Below are 20,903 nucleotides of genomic sequence, written 5' to 3'. Positions count from 1 at the left end.
CATGCAGGGGAGATTTTGATGCCTCCACACATACCCAAGAGAAATTTCTGAGAGCCCTTTGTGAGTTAACTTTGTTGTGCCTAAATATGAAAATAAAATTGTCCATCAAATCTAAGATAAAGATCCTCTCCGGGCAAAGCGTCTATGTGAAAGTAGAACAGCCTTCCCCAGAAACAAAGAGAAAGACCTTTTGATGCTATAATAATTCATAATTTTTGGCACTTTCCTTATGTTGTAGAAGACTGCAGTATCTATAGTTCTAAGAGGCTCTCTGAAGGAGAGCTGTATAAATCTCACTGAAAAAGACAACTCAATGAAGTTAATAGGCACAAAGGAAGAATTTTCTGGCGTCCAACGTAAGCACTGATAATCTACACTCACTGTTTTAGCTGTGTGCACCGAAGGAGCGAGTCGAGCTGACCTCATTTTCATCAGCCATTGATTTATTAGTAGTCATGTCTTCATAAAAATCATTTGATAGTGTTTCTCAAGTTGAATGGTATTATCCAAATGTCATATTTTTTATCTTTTATTTCCATTGATTTCTCTGATTTATAAAGACTCTTTCACTGTTTCTCCTTTCTCATCAGGCACAGCGGAATCAATGTTCTGCTCTGGGCCTCCTGGCTTTCTATTGAATGCCTTTCTGTGGCCCGTTCTGCCAGAGTTAAAAAAAAATTGAACTCAGAATCTCCTGAATAATAATGGTAATTTTTAACCCTCTGCTTGTAACTTTTTATATTCCTTGCAGCAAAATCGATTAACTCTCTTACCACCTAGAGAACAAATATAAGGAATATGAACATCATTATTTACATTCAGTGTGAAGTTGAGTTTTATATAAATTCATTAGATTTAAGATCAAATTTAAAGACCCAAGGAAAATATCAATGCCTTCTCCAAATTGTGAAATATCTTCCTCCACGATTTTGTTAAAATCAGACCCCAAAGCAAAAGTTTGACAGGAAATGTGGTCAAATTAATAGTAAATCAATTTAATTGGTATTCACATTCTTTTCCCTTAGAAATAAAGACCAGTGGAAGGATGGTCAATAAGTTTTTGATAAAGTTCTGGTGCCTGGTTTACTGTTTATGAGTATGTACAATTGCCTTCTTTAGAATGTTTGCCCATAAAATTTGAATATGAAAATGCATTAGCGTAAATAATAGTGTTCATTAAGAATAACAAAAAGCACAAAGCAAGTTTCCTTCTCGAGCTCTTCCAGTTGATGATGGGAGAAAGTGCTATTTCAGACCCTGGCTTCAGTATCTCACTGCAGAACACTGGGGACAAAGCTCAGACAAATGAAGAACAGTTTGATCCCAGTGTTTCCTATTTTTTTTTTGTTCTCTGGTACACTGTTTATTTCTTTTATATATATATATAATTTATTTATTTATTTATTAAAGATTTCTGCCTCCTCCCCACCACCGCCTCCCATTTCCCTCCCCCTCCCCCGATCAAGTCCTCCTCCGTCATCAGCCCGAAGAGCAATTAGGGTTCTGAAAAAGCATGGGATAAAACCGGACTTGCTGAACATAGTGGACAATGAGGACTACTGAGAACTCAAGAACAATGGCAATGGGTTTTTGATCCTACTGTACTTACTGGCTTTGGGGGAACCTAGGCAGTTTGGATGCTCACCTTACTAGACCTGGATGGAAGTGGGTGGTCCTTGGACTTCCAGTGTTTCCTATTGATCTGGTCTTTCTAAAGCATTTCCCAGCGAAAATAGCCAGTCGTGAAACAGTACTGAATAAAGTCCTAAAAGGTAGATGTTTTAATTTACAGTATTTTCATCAAAGGAGTGGGGTTGTATAGAGACCAAACGTAGTTGGTAAAGTCTGGGGTAAATGATGTCACAGGAACCATGGAACTGTTGGTGAGCAGAGTATCAGCCTTGTCTTGGGTGACTGTCATTCAGATGGATAACAAGGGCAGGAATGATGATACTCAATTTGAAAGGCTTACAAGGGATAGCATTAGAAATCCTTTCTTCTATATTGTTATGGACTGCATGTTTGTGCTTCATCCTCCTTATTCATGTGTTGAAATTAGAATCCCCAGTGTAATTGATATTTGGAGAGGGGGACAATCAGGAGATTCATGGCTCCAAATGCATGATGGGAAGACATGAGAGAATTTAAAGAGTTTTCTTCTGCTCTCACTGTGAGGATATATCCAGTTGTCACAAGCCAGGACAGGTTGCCTTATCAGACTCTGATCTACATGTGCTTTGACCTTGAACTTCCCACTTTTCAAACTTAACAAAAATAAGTATTTGCTTATTTCTTACACGGTCTGTAATAGATTTCTCATAGCAATTTAGACTGACAGAGATATAAATATTCATCATACCCCTCCCCAACCAAGACTTTCCCATAGGCTAATGAGAAAGATTAAAAGATACTGAAGCAATGTACCACAACTAGAGAGAACAGTTATGAAAACTACAGGCTTTCATAATAATGATGTGCCAAGATGTATTTCTCAGAACAAATACTGCTTCCCTGATGGGGATACTGATGAAGAGGTTCTATCTGTCATAGGGGTATAGTGGATAGTTATCTCACTTTAATACAAACCTAAAACCTCTGTTAAAAGAGTCCTAAAACAGTACACACAAGATGAATGAGACCGGAATGACTAAATGGGGGAAAAATTTTTAAAAAGGAGGAAAAGCCTTTTAAAAATTAGTAATGTGCGAAATTTTTGTACTGGTGCCTAATATTAAAACCAGTGTGTCTCTGCACTTATTAACTGAGTGACTTTTTTTTAAAAAGCACAATGTAATTTTTGCAATATACATGTAAATATATATGCATATAATATTGCCTCAACTCAGGAATTTTCTTTACCTAATGTTTATTGGTGAACCCACAAAAAAAGCTAAGTATGTTATCCAACAATTTTATTTTTTCCAGAGCTCGTGCTGTCAAATTTCTGTAAAGTGATTTCTCTAGAGGACTTACCTGAATGACTCATTGTTACCATAGCCCCACCTCATACATACATATATACATACACACACAGACACACACACACACACACACAGAGAGAGAGAGAGAGAGAGAGAGAGAGAGAGAGAATATCTTGCTGAAATTCTAGACTTTAGGCCCTGCATACCAATTACCCTCAGCAAAATATTTATTTTCCAGGCTAAGAAGATTATAGAAGGAAAGGGGGCAGTCATCTGTCATAGAGTTGGCCCTTACTTTTATGTATTCTGAACAAAGCCTTCTCTGCTGCCAGAGCCAAGTGGGACAAAACGATGCTCCAGATGACTCATCTTCTGTGAGCCAAAGGAGTATAAGTAAGAGAAGTAGTCAATGTGAGTAAGTGTTAAATTTCATCTGAACACAGGAAGGGATTTTCAGAGTTATATAACCACACAATGCCATTTGTTTCCTTGTGTAGTAGCATGGTGGCGTGAGTAAGAATAGCCCCCATAGTCTCTTTATTTGCTGTTTGGTCTCCAGTTGATAGGACTCTTTTTTAGAAGGATTTTTGGAGGAGTTGTGTCACTAAAGGTAGGCTTTGAGGTTTCAAAAGCTCACACCATTCCCAGTATGCTCTCCCCCCCCCCACTTATGGTTGTTGTATAAAGATCTAAGTTCTTAGTTAATTGCGTTTACTGCTCCAGCACCTGCCTGTTGTCATGCCCCCACCATGATTGTCATAGACTCTAATCTACAGAAACAGTAATCCCCAGTAAACTCTTTCTTCTATAAGTTGCCTTGGTCATGGTGTCTCATCACAATAGAAAAGTAACTAAGACAAGTAGTTAAGAGGTTTCTGCCTTTGTCCCTAGTCTATTACAGACCAAGCAGTACACTCGTGAGAGTGTTGGAGAAATTAAGAATTGGGTAGATGTCTGGACTCTATACAGATTGACTCTGTCTTTGAAATCTTGTGATCATAAGGCACAGATTTGTATGTTCTTGCATCATAAAAAAAAGTCCAAGACCAGTCTTATATTGGGACCAATATTTTTTATCCGTGCCATCGAAATATACACACTGTAAAACTGGAGACTTAGGAAACACTCTTGACGGTATGTATCATGCATAAATCTGACACTGCAGAATCCGCAGTTCAATAATAGCGAAAGAAAGAGAAAGTCGTAAGTAGAGAAACCTCCAGAAATGAGAATATTAGTATCAGTGTTTACTGGCTAAAGTAATTTGGTAAATTGAAAGAAAACAGCCTTCCCCTTAAGTTATAACCTTGAAGATTTCAAGAAAACCTGGCTACAGTAGTTGTTCACAATTTATTCAGTTTAATGAAGCCCAATTCCTTGAAGCTGTAACTACATTTATTTCCTATATTAACTTTACTGGCTTAATGATGTCTATTCATCTTCCTAAAATGTGTTTTGTTGTCTTTTTATAGGCTGGGCTTTTGAAGGAGTCATGGTTTTTAAAAGTAAAATTAGGTTTAGAAAAGACAATGAAATGCGAAGGGCGAGAGAGAGCTGAGTAGCAAGCAGGGGTGCGCAGAGCAGACAGCCCCAAAACAGCTCAAGCAAAGAAGCATTATGATAAGTGCCTTTGCAGTATATTACAAAAAAAAAGATAATCTCAATGACTTCACCTCCAGCAGATCTCAGAAGCAGAACAGCAACTCTGTAAAGTACATCTTATTCAAGACATGCAAACAATCCATACATATTACCTCTCTATAATTCTATATGCAGTCAACATATTACTCTAGAGCTTCTTAAACTCTGGGGCCGGACTCCACATGGGGGATCATAGATGAGTGTGGGGGTCATGAATAAATTTGTAATTAATATAAGATTTCTGATCATTCAACAACTAAAAGTTATACATTCGAAAAACGTATAAGGAACCCAGGTGTTTCCCGAAGCATTCATGCCTTAGCATTGGTTCTAAACATGTGATATACACTTTGCACTGAGCATGCCTCAAACTAGACAATACAACCAATTCTACCTGAGGGTCTTCTGTTCAGATGCAAGACTACGGCATGCTCTGAACTGCCCCTGAGGAAATATAATGGTTTAATTACAGAAAAGAAGTAGGTAGTGTTTCCCTACCACCAATCTCTATGTATTTCAAATTATTATATCTTTGGATTGTATTATGTTACAGTATTGATTTAAAAATTGCTATTTGAGTTGCTGATTCAAGTTTCTTAAAAAGCTATTTAGTGAATTTTGGCTTGGAATTAGAAGAATATTTCCAGAAATTTCTGAAATGACTCTAAATATGCTTGTAGTTTAAACTGTACATAAGTAAGATGGCATTCTCAGAATTGATGATTATGAAAATCAAATTATTGATCAATTCTGAAAATGTTGAAGGTGCTCTGCATCCTGTGGTATCAAATATTCAGCCAAGACTTACTTCTTTATATAAGAATAAGCAAGGACATTCATCTCATTATTGTGAAAGTGCTTTAATCTTTATAAATGTTCAAATAAAATACACATCAAAAATTGTTTTAAAATCTATTCCCTTATGATTCATTATGATTGTTTGATGTGCATACCTTTGCAATTTATATACCTATATGTTCAAAGTCCTGTAAAGTTTATTAAGTGGGAAGGGATTACTAGCTTAAGAAACTTCCATCCAAAGCACAGTGGAGGTCAAGAGTTTCTCCAAGGGAGGAATAGTAAGTCAGAGAGGGCTCATTCAGAGGGAAATTAGTCTTCATCAAGAAATAAGTTTTCTCTTGTGTGATGTTTGAGTGTGCAAAGGGTTGAACTTGATGAATAGATGAAAGTAACAGACATTTGGGAGAAGTGTCTGCTGCCTTAAGTCACCCTTCTCTAATTAGCCTTCATTAACTGACAAAAATAAGTTAATAGATTAAAAAATAAGTTTCAGCTAAATTTAGTTCTTTATATTAAAAATGCAAGTGAAAACTATCTGGTCAGAGTCTCATATATCTTCCCTTTCAAGCCCAGAGCTATTCCAATGAACAAACAAAATATAAGCATAAAAATATGCCTCTCAAACTCTTAAGTACGGCTGGTGCTAGCTCCTGAGTCTATGAACAAGCATTGTTATATCAGAACATGAATTTCTCAGGGAAGCTGCACATTTTTGCTAAAGTAGTCTAGGCCTTGGACCAAACTCATGATCGCTCCCTTTGTCTGTCCTGTGTTTCACTTGAACAAGTATGTATTTTGCATGCCTTGGATGCAGTCTCCCCAGCTGTAAAGTGGGAATAATAGTGTCACGTTGTGGGTGCAGGTCCTTACAATATAACTTGCCTAGAAATAATCTGAAGTTAAAGTCTTTAATGTCTCCCAACATGGTATGTCCTACAAACACGGGAGTTCCTTCCACGTATTAGAAGTGCTAATACCGTTATTATTAGAAGACTCTCCAAGGAGTGCACTTTGCCAGTAGGTAACTAAGAAATTTCTTCAATGAGAAAAAGACCTTACTCTGTGGTAAAATCGCTCTCAAAAGGTCCCAGTGACAAAGACCTTCATGATGTCTCATTTCTCACGCCATGACCACAAAGATGACTAGGGATCACTCTGGCAAAAAAAATTTCTCAGTATATGGAACTAAGCAATTATAGAACACTCTTGAACAAAAGTTTATATTTTTAATGCTTCGTTGTAATGGCCACAAATTCCACAGTGCAGGTATTTTTTAAAAATTCACTTATGCCCTAGTTTGTTCAAAATATAATATATTCACTCAACTGTCTTTACTAGTGAAATCTGAAATGTTTTCAACAGAAAGCTCCAATGGCACATATGCCATCCATAGAATGCTTGCCATGTACCCTTGAGGGTCCAAGGTCCATCCTCTAACCCACATCACAGGGAGATGGAGCCTGAATTAGCCTTGAGACTTGCTGGCCATGCAACCTCTCCTAATTGGCTAAAGTCCCAGTGAAAGGACCTGCCTCCAAAAGCAAGGTAGTTGGCGCCCAAGAAGCAACATCCAAAGTTGATTCTTTGCCTTCACACACACACACACACACACACACACACACACACACACACACACACTCACACTCTCTTACACACACACAAAACCATACATATATACCAGCACACACCTAGAAAGAAAGCCAGCAACAAAGGAAGAGATCCCAATAAAAAGAAAAGGACAAAATTCCTAAACATTTGTTTTTTAAAAAAAATGCATTAACTCTGGAATAAATTTCTAGAGAAAATAACATTTTTAGTCTTTATTTCATTTCTACTGCAATTCATTCTACAGATTATGTCAAGTCCTGATATGCTAGTTGGCTTTGGTTGTTGTATATTTGGTTGGTTGGGTTTTTTGTTTTGTTTTGTTTTGTTTTTGTAAATTTTATACAAACCAGAGATGCCTAGGAAGAAGGAACCTCAACTGAGGAATTGCCTCCATCAGACTAACCCATGGGGACTGTTTGTTGATTAATGATTAACCTAGGAGGGCCCAGCCCACTGTTGATGGTGCCATTCTGGGCAGGTGGGCCTGGGCTGTATAAAATATGTGAACTGAGCATGGACAGTAAGCAGCTTTCCTCAACAGTTGGTTTCTGTCTCTGCTTGAGCTCCTGCCCAGTCCATCCCAAAGATGGACTGGAAAGGGGATGAAGAAGCCAAATGAGTCCTTTCCTCCCCTGGCTGGTCTTGGTCAGTGTTTTATCACAGCAACAGACAGCCAGCTAGAGCATCCAGTCTATCCATATTCAATCCAGAATGAATTTCAGTGCCTTTCTCCAAGTACATGGAAACCACCAGATGCACTATACTGTCCTCGGCCTGAGTGATGTTAAAGAAGTCATGTGAACTTAAGTTTATATTTAATATTTCTAAGTTTTAATGAATATTTAAATGTTTGTGAATTTAAATTAATATCTGTTAATGAGGTCACACTGAGCTATGTAAAATTTCTTCACGTGACTCACGGTAGTGTGATTTTATCCTAGCAAACAGGAAAACATCTGTGAGAATTAGTGATTAACGCATTTCATAAAACAGGTGGCTTCTTAGGTTCTTGGTAAGGAACTCATGCCGATCTGCAGTGTCAATCTAGTGAGTGTTTGCAGAACAGGGTTTGCTGAGCAAAGTGGTTGCTTGATGGACACGTGAACGGCTACCATGCGCTTCCAGAATATTTAAACAGCATGTCCGCTTAGCAGTTTGAATCTTTCCTGCTCTCATTGACACTATTAGCTTGCTTTTTCTCCCCTGAAAAACAGCTCTGCTAAGCACACATTTCTTTTAACCTGGGTCACCTCCAAAAATTTGCATACTGTAAACACATGCAAACAAAATAAATATTATTTATTATGCTGATAAATAAAAAGTTGGGTCAAGTTTTCCCTGACCCTGAGTGAGAAGGACATAGATTAGAGATTCTTCACAGTGATTTATGAGTTGGCTAGTTTGAGGTTTGTTGCTGTTGTTACTATTGCTGCCTTTGGGATGAAGCTTTGTTTTTAATTTTTATCTGTTCATTAATTTTTGCCTAAATTGGCCAGTAATTCATTTCCTCAGAGATTGACTACCTGAGGCCTGACTCAGACAATGAAGTTTTAATAGTCAAATTGGATTTGTCGGAAGAAGGACTTGCTCTGGAGTCCCTTTTGAAACATCTTTAGGAGGTTTTGCATGTGAAACCAAATTGAATTCGCCCCCAGATTTTCATTAAGTGCCTCAAGAAGGAAATAATTACAACGCCCGCTCATTCAGCCCGTGATGTTACTGGCTAGAGCCAGACAGAGGAGTGCTAATCACTACGGCTGCCTTGCTATTAAAGGAACCTTTTTAAAATGCTAACAACCATCACAATTTAAAATAAGTGAATCTATCAGATTGTCAAAGGTCTTTAAAAATTGATAAAAATGAATGTTGGCAGGAGTGTGGAGGAGAGGGTACCCGCTGCAGCATGAGCAGAGATGCAAATTGGCTCATTTTTTTCTGAAGGGCAGGCTGGTGGGATGCTCAAAACGGAAAATGAATGTGTCTCCACTGCCAGAGAGGCCTGTGTCAGGAAATCTACCTGAGGAGTAATCACTCACTAGGGAGAGAAGCCTGGGCAAAGATGCTCGGGGCAACATTGTTTGTAAGTGAAGAGATCTGAAAATAATCAGGTGGCTGGGAGCAAGTACTATGAAGCCAAATTTAGGAGGAGGAAAGACACAGAGGGATAGTGTGCCACCATGAAGGATCTTTAGCACCTTCAAATTCAGTTGTATAAAAAGAGGCTTGTGTAACACTATTGAGTTGTCTATATAAAACAAATATCATTGAGGTTATCTATACAAGATGTGTTCAGATTAATCCCATGTTCCACGTGTGGACCGTGTATCTGGGCTTAGGTAAAGGGAGAGACCACTGAAGCAGATGCTCTACAGGAGAGTAAGTGCTGTTGTGCTGCTATCGTCTTTCTCTATGCTGGAAAGCAGCTTTTAAAGAAAGTAGACTAGGACAGGGCTAGGGTGCCTGGGAGCTTTCTGGAATACAGAGGCGTGGGTTAGCCGCTGACACAAGGCTAAAAGAAGCAAATGCTTGGAAGGATTTTTATTTTACTTCATGATGTCGGTTCTAATCTTTCATTTAATGTTTCAAACTATGAAAGCAATAGTTCCAAGGGAAAGAAAAATTAAGGTATCTCTCCATACAATAAGCTATGTGCATGCGTGCTTATGAATGCATTCAGATGGATTCACACAGGCACATTTTAGATTGCTTTCATTCTTCTTTCATTGCCTAGCAAAACTCCCTGACATATATACCATTATATGAGTGTGCTATTAGTTAACCATTTTATTTATTCATTTATTTAAGAGTTTCATGTGTACACAGAGAGAATTTTAATAATTTTCACCCTATTACCCTCTCTCACACTCTCCCCCTCTTCTACTCATTTCTCTCGCCCACGAAGTCTCTCAGTCTCTCTCTTACTTTTGCAGGTTTTTTATGTTTCTTATGTTTTTTATAAGCTGTTGCTAATATAAATAATTCTTATATTATCTCCTGATTGAGAATTACATACAAAATCATGGATGACTTACTGCATAACTCACAGTTGGGTTTGCCTGTTTTAATATAAGTTGCTGGTTCATCCAGAGTGTGTTTGAGAATAGCAAGCAAGTTAGGAATCATTTTGTTATCATTGACGTCCCCTGCATTGTAAAATCACTCTGAAGAAATTGAGAATGATGAATACTAGAAACTGACAGATGAGAATGCCTGCAGATACAAAAGTGAGCGGCTGACAGTGACGCAAGGCTAAAGGAAGCAAGCATTTTATTTCTTACATTTTGTTATTTTTTCCTCCATATCACCCAATTTGTACTGTCATCTATTCCGTGTCAAAATAAAAATTTTGTCTCAACATAGAAATACAACTCTCACCTCAAAAAAGGTAAGAGAGGGTTTATTCTAGAGTCAATTAGGAGTGACCAGGAACACAGATGGGAGTAGTTTGCGTGAAGTTTTAGAACAGAACAAAGAAAGGCATGAAATGAGGTACTTTTTAGACACATCGGTAGGCAGTTTCAGTAAAGCAAAAGTCTTGACCGTAAACCTCAGATGCTGTGTGATGACTCTTTGGGTGGTGAACTATGGTTTGTTAAATTAACTCATTCTAAAAGGCTTTTCTCTGTTAGTCACAGACTGTTAGGTCCAACACAAGGGTGAGCAAGGAATGGTTATTCATGGGGCTGAAGACACCCACGATAAATTGTAACTAGAGTCTGGCGCTTCAGCATCCCATTGCTGAAGTTACATTCAGTCTCTACGTCTTTGCAGGCACACCTCTTCACAGGAATTTACACCTATCCCCTAATTATAAAACAGTAATTTCTCCTCAGGCTGGCATGCATTTTATTGTAATTCAAAATAAAATGTAAGAAAATTGGCAGGAGCTACTGACAAAAATGATTCTTTTTTACCTTGAAAAACATATATGCGAAATTAGCTGTGGCTAAGAAGAGCTATGGCTGGCTAGTCAGGAGAGCTCGCTCTCAGAAAACTGGGTAACATTCAAACATTACCCATCTGGAAAAATTGACAGGCTTCCAGGATTGCCAGGACTTGAAAGGCCAAGATACTAAATAAAGACAAATTAAAATAAAGAATGTCATAAGTAAATAATGCTAAAGATGGGAGAAGTGAGTGCATTGGCAGATAAATACAATACAGAGTAATCATCAAAGCTGGAGGCACAACTTAATACTCGTCAATTATGTCAGGAACAGAAAATATTTATCAAGAATGAAGTTGAAAATAACCTATATTAGCCGGGCGGTGGTGGCGCACACCTTTAATCCCAGTACTCGGGAGGCAGAGGCAGGCGGATCTCTGTGAGTTCTAGGCCAGCCTGGTCTACAAGAGCTAGTTCCAGGACAGGAACCAAAAGCTACGGAGAAACCCTGTCTCGAAAAATCAAAAAAAAAAAAAAAAAAGAAAGAAAGAAAGAAAATAACCTATATTGGAGGAAATTCATAATTCTAAGTACACTAATATTAACAATATTACAAATAATTATATGGCCCATAAATATAGGAATGCAGATCATTCACACAAGTAGACATAAATTTAATAAAGACCAAATAAAAGATCCATTTAAAAATCAAATATATATGTGTGTATATATATAAATCTAGCAATAAACAATCAGAAAGTAAACTTAGATATGTTTTTGCTGTTTACAATAGCAACAAATCACAAAATAGTAGTAAGTGTAGGCAAAGATGTCCAAAATATTCATGCATAAGTTATGAAGTGTGGGAACAGACATGTGACTCAGTTTCCATCTGGAGTCATTTTTGACTTAAAGAAGTCATTTGAGTTTAAGCTTGTCTGCTCTGCTTTGAGGTCTGTGAGAGATTTTTGAAAAGAACACTCTGTCTAGCAGACAGTATACTGCTGATGACAAACCTCAGGAACATCAAGACAGAAAGTAAGGCTGCCCCGGAGCAACAAGCGTGTGTTAGTTAAGAGGTGGCTCTCTCAAGAACAAGAATAGTTCTGATTAGATACTGACTGACCGTCTGTGCTGTGCTTTATTCTGCTTCTGTATATAAACAAGTTCTGAAATAAACTCTGGGCTGTTTGGCTGTTTCGGCATGACTAGACAGACCTCCCTATTCTATCCTGTCTCATGTCAAGTTGTTCACATTGACAAGATGGTTTCTAAATTCAAATATCAAGAAGAAAAAAAATATGAGTTCAAAAAAACTACAAAGAAAAAGAATCTAAGTATTGGCAGGAATATGAAGCAATCGGAACCACTGATGGGGGCGGTACTACCATTCTAGCAGTCCGCATGGCACCCCATCCTAGGAATTCTCCGGAAAGGGAAACACTTAAGAGAGAATCTCACCATTGCTCCAAACTGAAACAGCACAAATGTTTACACTAGTATTAATAAGCAGATTATGAAATATTAACATAATTAAAAAAATTAACTGCTGTACAAAAAATGAAGAATCTCACAAATATTCTATGGAATAGTAGATGAAAAAGTGGACATATTGTCTAATTTTGTTCATAGGAAACCGAAAAGCAGAAAAAGACAACTGGTAGTGTAAGTTCTAATTATGAGTAAGTGTGTGTGTGAGACATGGAAGGAGGATTAGACAGGCCTTGGGTGCTAGCAATCCTCTTGCAAACTTTAAATTGTTGACATATGATTTACATGTCATATATTATTTTCTGTGTAATTAAGAATCAATAAAATTATTTTAACATATGTAAAATCAAGAAAATTCTGAATAACTTAGAGCATGGGACCAGGCCAGTTCTATGGAACACTGTGACCCGTTATGGATCAATGTTACTTAAAAAGACCATGGGAGTCGACAGAACATGCCACAGTAGGAACAAAGAAACAGATCCCAGAATGAACTTAACTGCAAAGTGGAAGTTTTGTGCCTGTGGATGCACACAGGTCCTGATAATGTACAGTAGTAAGTTTCAGTACGCTGAGTGGCTAAATCAAACTAAAATTCAGCATTATCAAACGCAAGGAAATCTGTCAAGAGAGAACACTTAAAACCACAGACCCAGAGTAAAATGAACAGTAATAGCTCCTGTCATAGTCCACTAAAAGAACTGCTGTGTCCCAAAGCCCCTTTCTCTAAGATGAGTGACAGCAGGCAAGAATAATAAACTTTCTTATTATCTTTAAAAGGGTCAGAAAAATTGACCCCATCCCTTTTAGAACAGAAAGGACCTTGATTTTGCTATGGGAGAAGTTGGGAAAAGGAGCTCAAATAGAATGGCTAAGGTTCCGCTTCCCTCTTAGCCATTTCCCTGTGATCACAGATGGCCGTGGGTGGCTTCTGCCAGCATCCTTGTGACTCCTCATCCAGTGGGGAGGTGGGTGTTGTCATCTCGATGCTCCTCAAAAGCCCTGTTGAATTGCTTTGGCTCCAAATATACCAGACCCATTTTGAGGCAAATGTGAGGTGCAGAGAAATGCATGGGAATGAGTTATTTGGTCCGGAATTCTGGGCTCCATATGCAAGCTAGAGAGGCTCCAGAGGAGATAAAGGCTACGGAAAAATGCAGTACACTCTAGAGGGGAAGTAGTAGGAATACACAGAAGAGGCTGAATATATTCCTGGTAACAAAATATATTAAGGAGGGTGCTAGCTGTTTCCAGCCGCTTAGTCCTGAAATAATCACATAGAAACCAGATTAATTAAATCACTGCTTGTCCCATCAGCTCTAGCTTCTTATTGGCTAACTCTTACATATGAATTTAACCCATCTCCATTAATCTGTGTATCACCACATGGCTGTGACTTATAGGGTAAGCCAGTGGAACTACATGGCTTCTCTCTGACTCCGCCCTTCTTTCTCCCAACATTTAGCTTAGTTTTGCCCTGCCTGTCTAAGTTCTGCCCTGCTATAGGTCCAAAGCAGTTTCTTTATTCATTAATAGTAATTACAGCACACAGAGGGAAACCACATCAACAAAATGTCCTCTCAAGGATGAAATACACTTGGAGTAGGTACACAAAAGACATTTTTAACTTTGTCCTGACATTTGCTTATCAGTGTTAAAACGTAGAGTGCTGCTAAGAACTGGGCATAATTGCTCCCTTCTCCCCCCAAATTTAGATATCAAACCAGTGGGATGTTACTTGGCGGTAAAGACTCGGGAAGTAGTAAGGTCCTAATGGTAGTTTCCTCATAATTTTAATTGGTGTTCTAGTAATAGACAGAAGAAAGTGGACTCTTCTGAGAAAGGGGACTTTCGGCAGTAACAGATCAGCTGTCACTTCCACCTTGTACATCTTAACCTCTAGAATTATGGGAAACAAAGTCCTGTTGTTTAATCCAGGCAGACTACATCTTCGTTAGGGCAGCTCACGGTGATGGAAATGATGATCAGGTCTTGCTTTGGGGAAAAATAAAGGCATAATGAGGTAGCAAAAGGCTCTCCGTCTTCCGTGCTCCCCAAGCCTGCATTCTCCTTTTGCAATAGTTATTTGAGTGACAGTATTTGTTTACATTAGCTGCCCGAGAATGGGAGCGGAGTGCTCACGGAAATTGATGACGCTGCCACTGCAGAAAGACCATCTTGTTCCGAAGGAGCGGTGTCTTTTTTAATCCTTCCTTTCTATTACTGGGTTTAAATAATGTTTCTGACAAGATCCCGCTTCCCTTTCTGTCAGCTGTCAGGGAGCAGGTACTGGGCATTATTTGTGAGGCTGTAAATACATTACATGAAAAAATAATGAGTCCTCGCCAAGTCGGGAGCGCTGCCTCCAGAGACATTTACCTAACGTGATTTATGGAGGTCCGGGAATGAAGTTTCAGAAACTTCCAAATGGAAAGACTGGATCATAAAATAAAGTCTCTGCCAGATCAGACTTTGGGATAGCCCCTGGACACATTTCCCTTTTACTTTTAGTATGGAAGTTAGAAAACGCTTTTTATGTTCAACTTAAATTGTTTAGTTAATGGTCTAAGAATAACTCTGGGGAGAGCCCCTCAGCATAGCATGTTATTACTCCATTCTTCCGGCTGATTTGATGTATCTATTGTGTTCTTGCTGCAGAAGCTGATTCCTGGGATTAATCATCCCCTTTACTAGCTAGAAACTGTAGACATTTAATGGATATACCTACATCAGTCAATTTAATGAGTCTCATTGTCTAGGGTTTGAAATAAACTGATCACTCTAATGTTAAAATATAATTGATGTTCGTCCTCATTCCAAGTTTTCTACGTTTGTCTCTCCTGCCTGCCTGAAGAGGCCAATTTAGTTTAAGCTACTTTTTTTTCCCCATTCATTTAACCAGGGCCTTGGAACTCAAGCGTATCTACTTGTTGAGGTATGGACAGGCTAAACAATCTTAGCATTCTTACTATAGCATTGCTGGAGAGGGCCACTCAACTTTCACTTCCTTAACAGGAAATATTTTGTCATCCTAGTAGGAATGGTGCTGTTAATACCACCCCACCTGAGGTTTCTCTGGAAGCCTGACAGGTTGAAATAATAGGACACTGGCTTGGCTGTGGCGTGCATCACTGGGCAGAGAACCAAGGACGTCAACAGACCTGATAGCAGGAGCTCAAGGCCAAAGTGGTGATTTGCCACAGGAAGGAGGATTGCCCAGTCAGTCATGAAAGTTACAATAAATACGCTGTACACAAATCTGAGTCCTAACCACTGGGTTTTGGTCTCTGTTTTGTTTCCAGCTGTTTGAATTTATGAACTTCCTGGCTGAGAACGTCATCTTCTGCTACATGGGCCTGGCTCTGTTCACGTTCCAGAATCACATTTTCAACGCGCTTTTTATCCTCGGCGCCTTTGTATCCTTTGAAGAGAAGGAAAATAGAGAAATGGCTAAACCTTTTTCCTGGTAGGACTTTGAAACCATCATAGAAGTCAACATGACCATTGCACTTCCAGCATCAGAAGCATTATGCTCATGTAAGTTTCTCTCCATCAGTTAACACCTTCTGGGGCTGAGAAGTTAGCTCAGCCAGTAGTGTTTGCCTTACAAGCACAAGGACCACAATTCAGTTCCCAGAACCTACAAAATATCCGGCCACGATGGTACACACTTGTAATCCCAGTTCTGGAGAGGCAGACACTTGCAGATCTCTAGGACTTGCTGGCCAGTCAGCCTAGTCTAATCAGGAAGTTACATGCATGCACACACACATGCACATGTACACACACACACACACACACACACAGAGAGAGAGAGAGAGAGAGAGAGAGAGAGAGAGAGAGAGAGATCATTTACTCCCTAGGAGAATAGACAAAATCTAGACCCCACTTTTAATATAGAGGGTGTTCTTCTGTAGGGCTGGAATAGGAGGTAACCCCCAAGGAAGCAAGTATCTGATCAAAGGGACACTGAGCAACTACAAACGTCCCTAAGAAAAACCTGCAGCTCTTGTCCTATGCCTTGGAAAATGGGATGATGCCTCCCTCTGTCACAGGCAGATGGTCTTAACTTCTGGAGAACTTGCCATCTCCCTGTCCCCACTGTTCACCTGAATTTGGTGTTAATTTCTTACCACTGGGATTCTGCTGAGCTCTCAAATTTTATCTGAAACCTAGATCTTATAAGGAAGAGAGCTACCTCACCCCAGATAGCTTCATCCTGCAGAGGACAAGCTAGAGCAGACAGACCACCAAAGAAGGAGACAATGGCAAAGAAGGGAGGCTTACGGCTGAGCTTCTCAGTAGATGCTCACTTCTGAGACTGTGCCTTTAGGGAAGTAGCTCCTGAAGTAGCAGTTGAAGTATATATGTTGACAGTCAGCTCCTCTCAAAATTAAATCAAAAAGGTAAGCAAGCCTGCTAGAAACAGGCACATGGACTGATGGGAAGTGAGACAGAAACCATCGGAAATATATTTATTTCTTCCAAAGTGCTCATGGAGAAGATAACGCCACGGTGCCAGGCGTTGCTACTTCACAGCTTCCGGCAGAACTGAAGATAGAGTCAGTCACCGGCAACATGAACGTGATGGGAAAATGTAGTGATTGAAATGGCATTCCAGTACCAACTTTCAGCCAAGCATATGTTCAAAGAAAGACAGAGTTTTATGTCATCCTGGGAAGGAACTGACATTGAACGATGAATTCGGTGAGCGAGTTAGACATAGATGAGTTGTCATGTTTATCCTTGTTTTCTGGGTCATATCCTAGAAAAACATATGGACATGATATCTGAGCTCCTTCAGTCTGCCCCTCTGCGGCTATGTTTTCCTCAACGCATCCCAACCAGCTAGCGATTTTTGTTGCCAGAGCCTGCAACATTTATCCCCTCTCGTTCCTCCTGAATCTGGGCAGGAAACAGAAGATCCCCTGGAACTTCCAACACATGATGATGTTTTCAGGTATGTGGGGTCATTGCTCATTCATGCCGCCGCCCTCCCACCTGTGCAGAGCACAGGACGCCATGGGGGACCCAGAGAACGTATGGAAAACCTGAGTTATCTTTACCCTTGGACCCAGCACCATGCTCATCCCTCAGGGCTGAGCAACAGGGAGCGCCCACTCCCAATGAGAAGGGAAGTTAAAGGGAATTCACTGCTGTGACCTTGAGTATCTGAGCAGCAGTGAGCCTCAGATGAGCATGGTACTTTCCTCTGAGCTATCAGAGCAGTTTCCATATTGAGGAATTTGATTACTATCTTCTCCGTTCCAGTATATAGTATTGAATGGTACCATCCCCCTCCCTGCGCCTTTACCATCCATGCAGGGCTCCAGAAATTTCTCGTGGTTATCACAGAGATAATCAGATCCATGTGGGCTCAGTCATTGGTTGAAAAACATGTTAATTAAGTACCTGTAGGTGCCCAAGTGTGGATCCAGGCTCTGTGTGGTGGAAACACGAGTCTCCTCTCCCAGGTAGTGCAATGTTCTCATTGCTAAGATGTGCACAGAGGATCTTTTCTTGAAGAAAATATAGCAAGTGAGTTTCAGACTACTGAACTACTCTAAGGGATTACAATGTTTTCTATTTATCTTTCCCTAATTGGAGGCAGAATTCAAAGACTCTCTGTCACGTGTGTGTGTGTGTGTGTGTGTGTGTGTGTGTGTGTGTACACCAACAATGCATTTAGAGGAGGCCATTGGCAGGTACATGACATTAAAATGGAAAATGTGTGCCATCAGAATAGTGCCAAGAGAGTTGGGGCACATAGGCAAATATGAAAAAAGTTAGAGAAACCAATATTTATTGATATGCGTTGTTTGCTGCTTATAGATCGTCAGTCCTAGGAAGCTAATATTAAGCTGTTTTGTGCATAGGATCTCTAGCAACTTAAGTACTTAGGCCAAAGACAAAAACATTTACAATCCAGACTTCACCTCCATGCCAACAAAGTGTTTTGGAAATTCACATTTTATATTTTTGGTTATGAGCCTAGCCTTTAATGGCTGAGCCATCTCTCCAGCCCAGAAATTCACATTTTAAAAGTTATTTTATTATGTGTGTGGCGTTTTGTCTTGCCTGCATGTGTGTCTGTGCACCAAATATGTGATTAGTGCCTAGGGAGGCCATCCCCTGGAACTGAAGAAGGATGCTAAAAAGAAATCCCATGCTAGTTCAGAATTAAGTATAATAAAGGGTTATTTATTTAGGGGTGGACTCACAGATCACAATCCCTCTGCACAAACGGGGAACAGGGACTGAATCACACTGCCGGAAGAGAGGCTGGATCGGCGCTTTACATTGGCATATATAGTATAAGAGGCCACGTCCAAGTGGGTGGGTAACTTAAAGGCTACTGGCTGTAGGAATTCCCACAGCATGGAACTGGAGTTATAGTTGGTGATAAACTGCCATAGGGGTGCTGGGAGTTTCACCCACATCCTCTAGAAGTGTTCTTAACCACCAAACCTTCTTTCCAGTCCACAAATTCACATTCCTTAAAGTGGTGCTGGCTGTAGAAGGTTTGTTCCCTCCTTGATTCTGTGCTGTCCTAGTCCACAGCACCTGCTGCAGCTCCCAGGTTTGGAACAAGTTGTCTTATCAAATATGGCACGTGGAGAGCCACAGGTACAGCTTATCCTTCCTAGGGCCTCTGACAGGGATTTCTAACACTTCTAGACATGCAATGGTGAGTGTCATAAAGAAGGTGAGGTGTCACATTGACAGTGGTCGGTGACTTAGGGCAACATTGACCCTTGACGGTGTACTGACTTCTCTTATGTGAAAGTAAAGGTAACCTTATTCACTTGAAATTTGAAAGCCAGCACTGGAGTGCGAAGTGTTATGTGATTGGAGCTGCAGAAAAATAAACAAACAAAGCAACCTTAGTAGAGGCCAACAATGTGGTATATGCAGATATGGATTCATAAAAGGTCTACAATCTGATGGTGTCTTTATGATTTTTTTAACCCTTTCTTTGATGTTCACGCATGAATATGTAAGTTTTTGGTCATTTTTTCCTCCCATTAATTACCCTCTGTCATTCTATTTCCTCTCCACTAAAATCCTTTTTCTTTCTAACAAATCCCCCTATGACTTTTGTGTCTATTTTACTAAGTTTTTAATGGCACAGGAAGCTTGATAGTGGCTGCTTGCATGAGTTTAAGCAAAGGGTAATTTACTGAATCTGGGCAGTTTATCTGTGGATTAACACTCCCAACAGTCATTAATGGTCCACAGTCCCTCAGTGGGGGGTAGGTAAGATCTAATGAGCCCTTGGCACCGGATCTAAGGAACCCATATTGGTAAAACAGCGATGGACCCGGTCTTATGCGGATCTTGTGCAGTTAACTACAGCCAAGATGAGTTCATGTGTCCAACAACCAAGTCAGGCCCAGAAGAGACACAACACTCTTCCCCATCCTCTGACTCTTACGTTCTTCCTGCTTTCTCTTCTGCGGGCTTCTCTGAGCATGGAGGAACTGGCTTAGGTGTTCCGCTTAGGACCATGTACTCCACTGTCAGTTATTCCCAGCACTCTAGGCAGTTGTGAGTCTGTGCAATTCACTGTCAACAGAAGCTTCTCTGACAAAGGCTGAGAGCAGCACTAATGGCTGGATATAAATGTAAGTAGTTAGAAGGTAGTTGGTGCTATGTCTGTCCATTGAGCAGAACAACAGTAATAGGTTCCCCACTAGAGTCCATGACTGTTGCAGCCATCGGCGTTCTAAAAGTTTGCAGCATCAGGCATGAGTTCCTTCCTGTGCATTGGGCTGCAAATCCAATCATAAAGTGGTTGGTTATTTCATACTAGTCCTGCCACCATTGCCCTGTTGAGCATTGTCAGCTTGTTACTGTAGGTCATGGGGTCCACAGCTGGGTAGGATTGCTGCTGGCTTTCTCCCACAGAAAAAAAGCATCCTGACAGGGTGGAATGGCCAGCAGAGAGGGGTCTCCAAGATCGACTCCATTTGACTTCTCTGTGTCCTATAACCCAAGCCTGTAGAATCTTCAGCAATAGAGTCTTACTGCCTAGTTATGGTGAGAAAACAAGAACTCCTAACCAAACAATAGTCTATATTGTTTGGGGGGCTTCTGAGGCCTCCTTGACCAACAACTCATCATAGAGGGGTTGTTTAATAACCTAGAGCTTCTGGGGAAAGCACTGTTTATCCATAGCATGTCTACTTAAACGGTGTGTGTGTGTGTGTGTGTGTGTGTGTGTGTGTGTGTGTGTGTGTGACTCCCTAACCCTGAGGGGTTGAAATGCTTGGTTTAATTCATGGGGATGCTGGTAAATGTATTACCATCACTGAAAATACTTGCAAGTCTAATCTTCAAGGCACTAACTATATGTGACCCTGATGTCCAGAGAATGCTGCAGGCTGTCAGCATCTATGTCACCTGTCAAGCACTGACTGGAATAAATCTAAGCAACACAGAGATTACGTTACTTCTACATGTTTTTAATAATATTTTTTCAAAGTGACTAATATTCATAGTATTGCTTGGTACACAAGGAAAAGCGCTGAAGTTTCCATTAAACAACTGCCCTC

At 40.0% G+C, this 20,903-nt stretch overlaps 1 protein-coding gene across 3 annotated transcripts in view; it reads left to right on the top strand.

The window, feature by feature from the left end:
• Positions 1-20,903, top strand: part of Slc9a9 (solute carrier family 9 member A9) — a 546,122-nt gene that overhangs the window by 309,664 nt on the left and 215,555 nt on the right. For all 3 annotated transcript variants that reach the window (XM_075964987.1, XM_075964988.1, XM_075964989.1), the window contains exons 10-11: positions 15,651-15,764; positions 17,197-17,308. In XM_075964987.1, coding sequence (XP_075821102.1) covers positions 15,651-15,764; positions 17,197-17,308 — 226 coding nt within the window. The remainder of the gene's footprint in view (positions 1-15,650; positions 15,765-17,196; positions 17,309-20,903) is intronic.

Source organism: Microtus pennsylvanicus, chromosome 3 (assembly GCF_037038515.1).
Source record: "Microtus pennsylvanicus isolate mMicPen1 chromosome 3, mMicPen1.hap1, whole genome shotgun sequence".
NCBI classification, from domain to species: domain Eukaryota; kingdom Metazoa; phylum Chordata; class Mammalia; order Rodentia; family Cricetidae; genus Microtus; species Microtus pennsylvanicus.
Note: the sequence above shows the minus strand (reverse complement) of the source record. Positions and strands in the feature narration are given on the sequence as shown.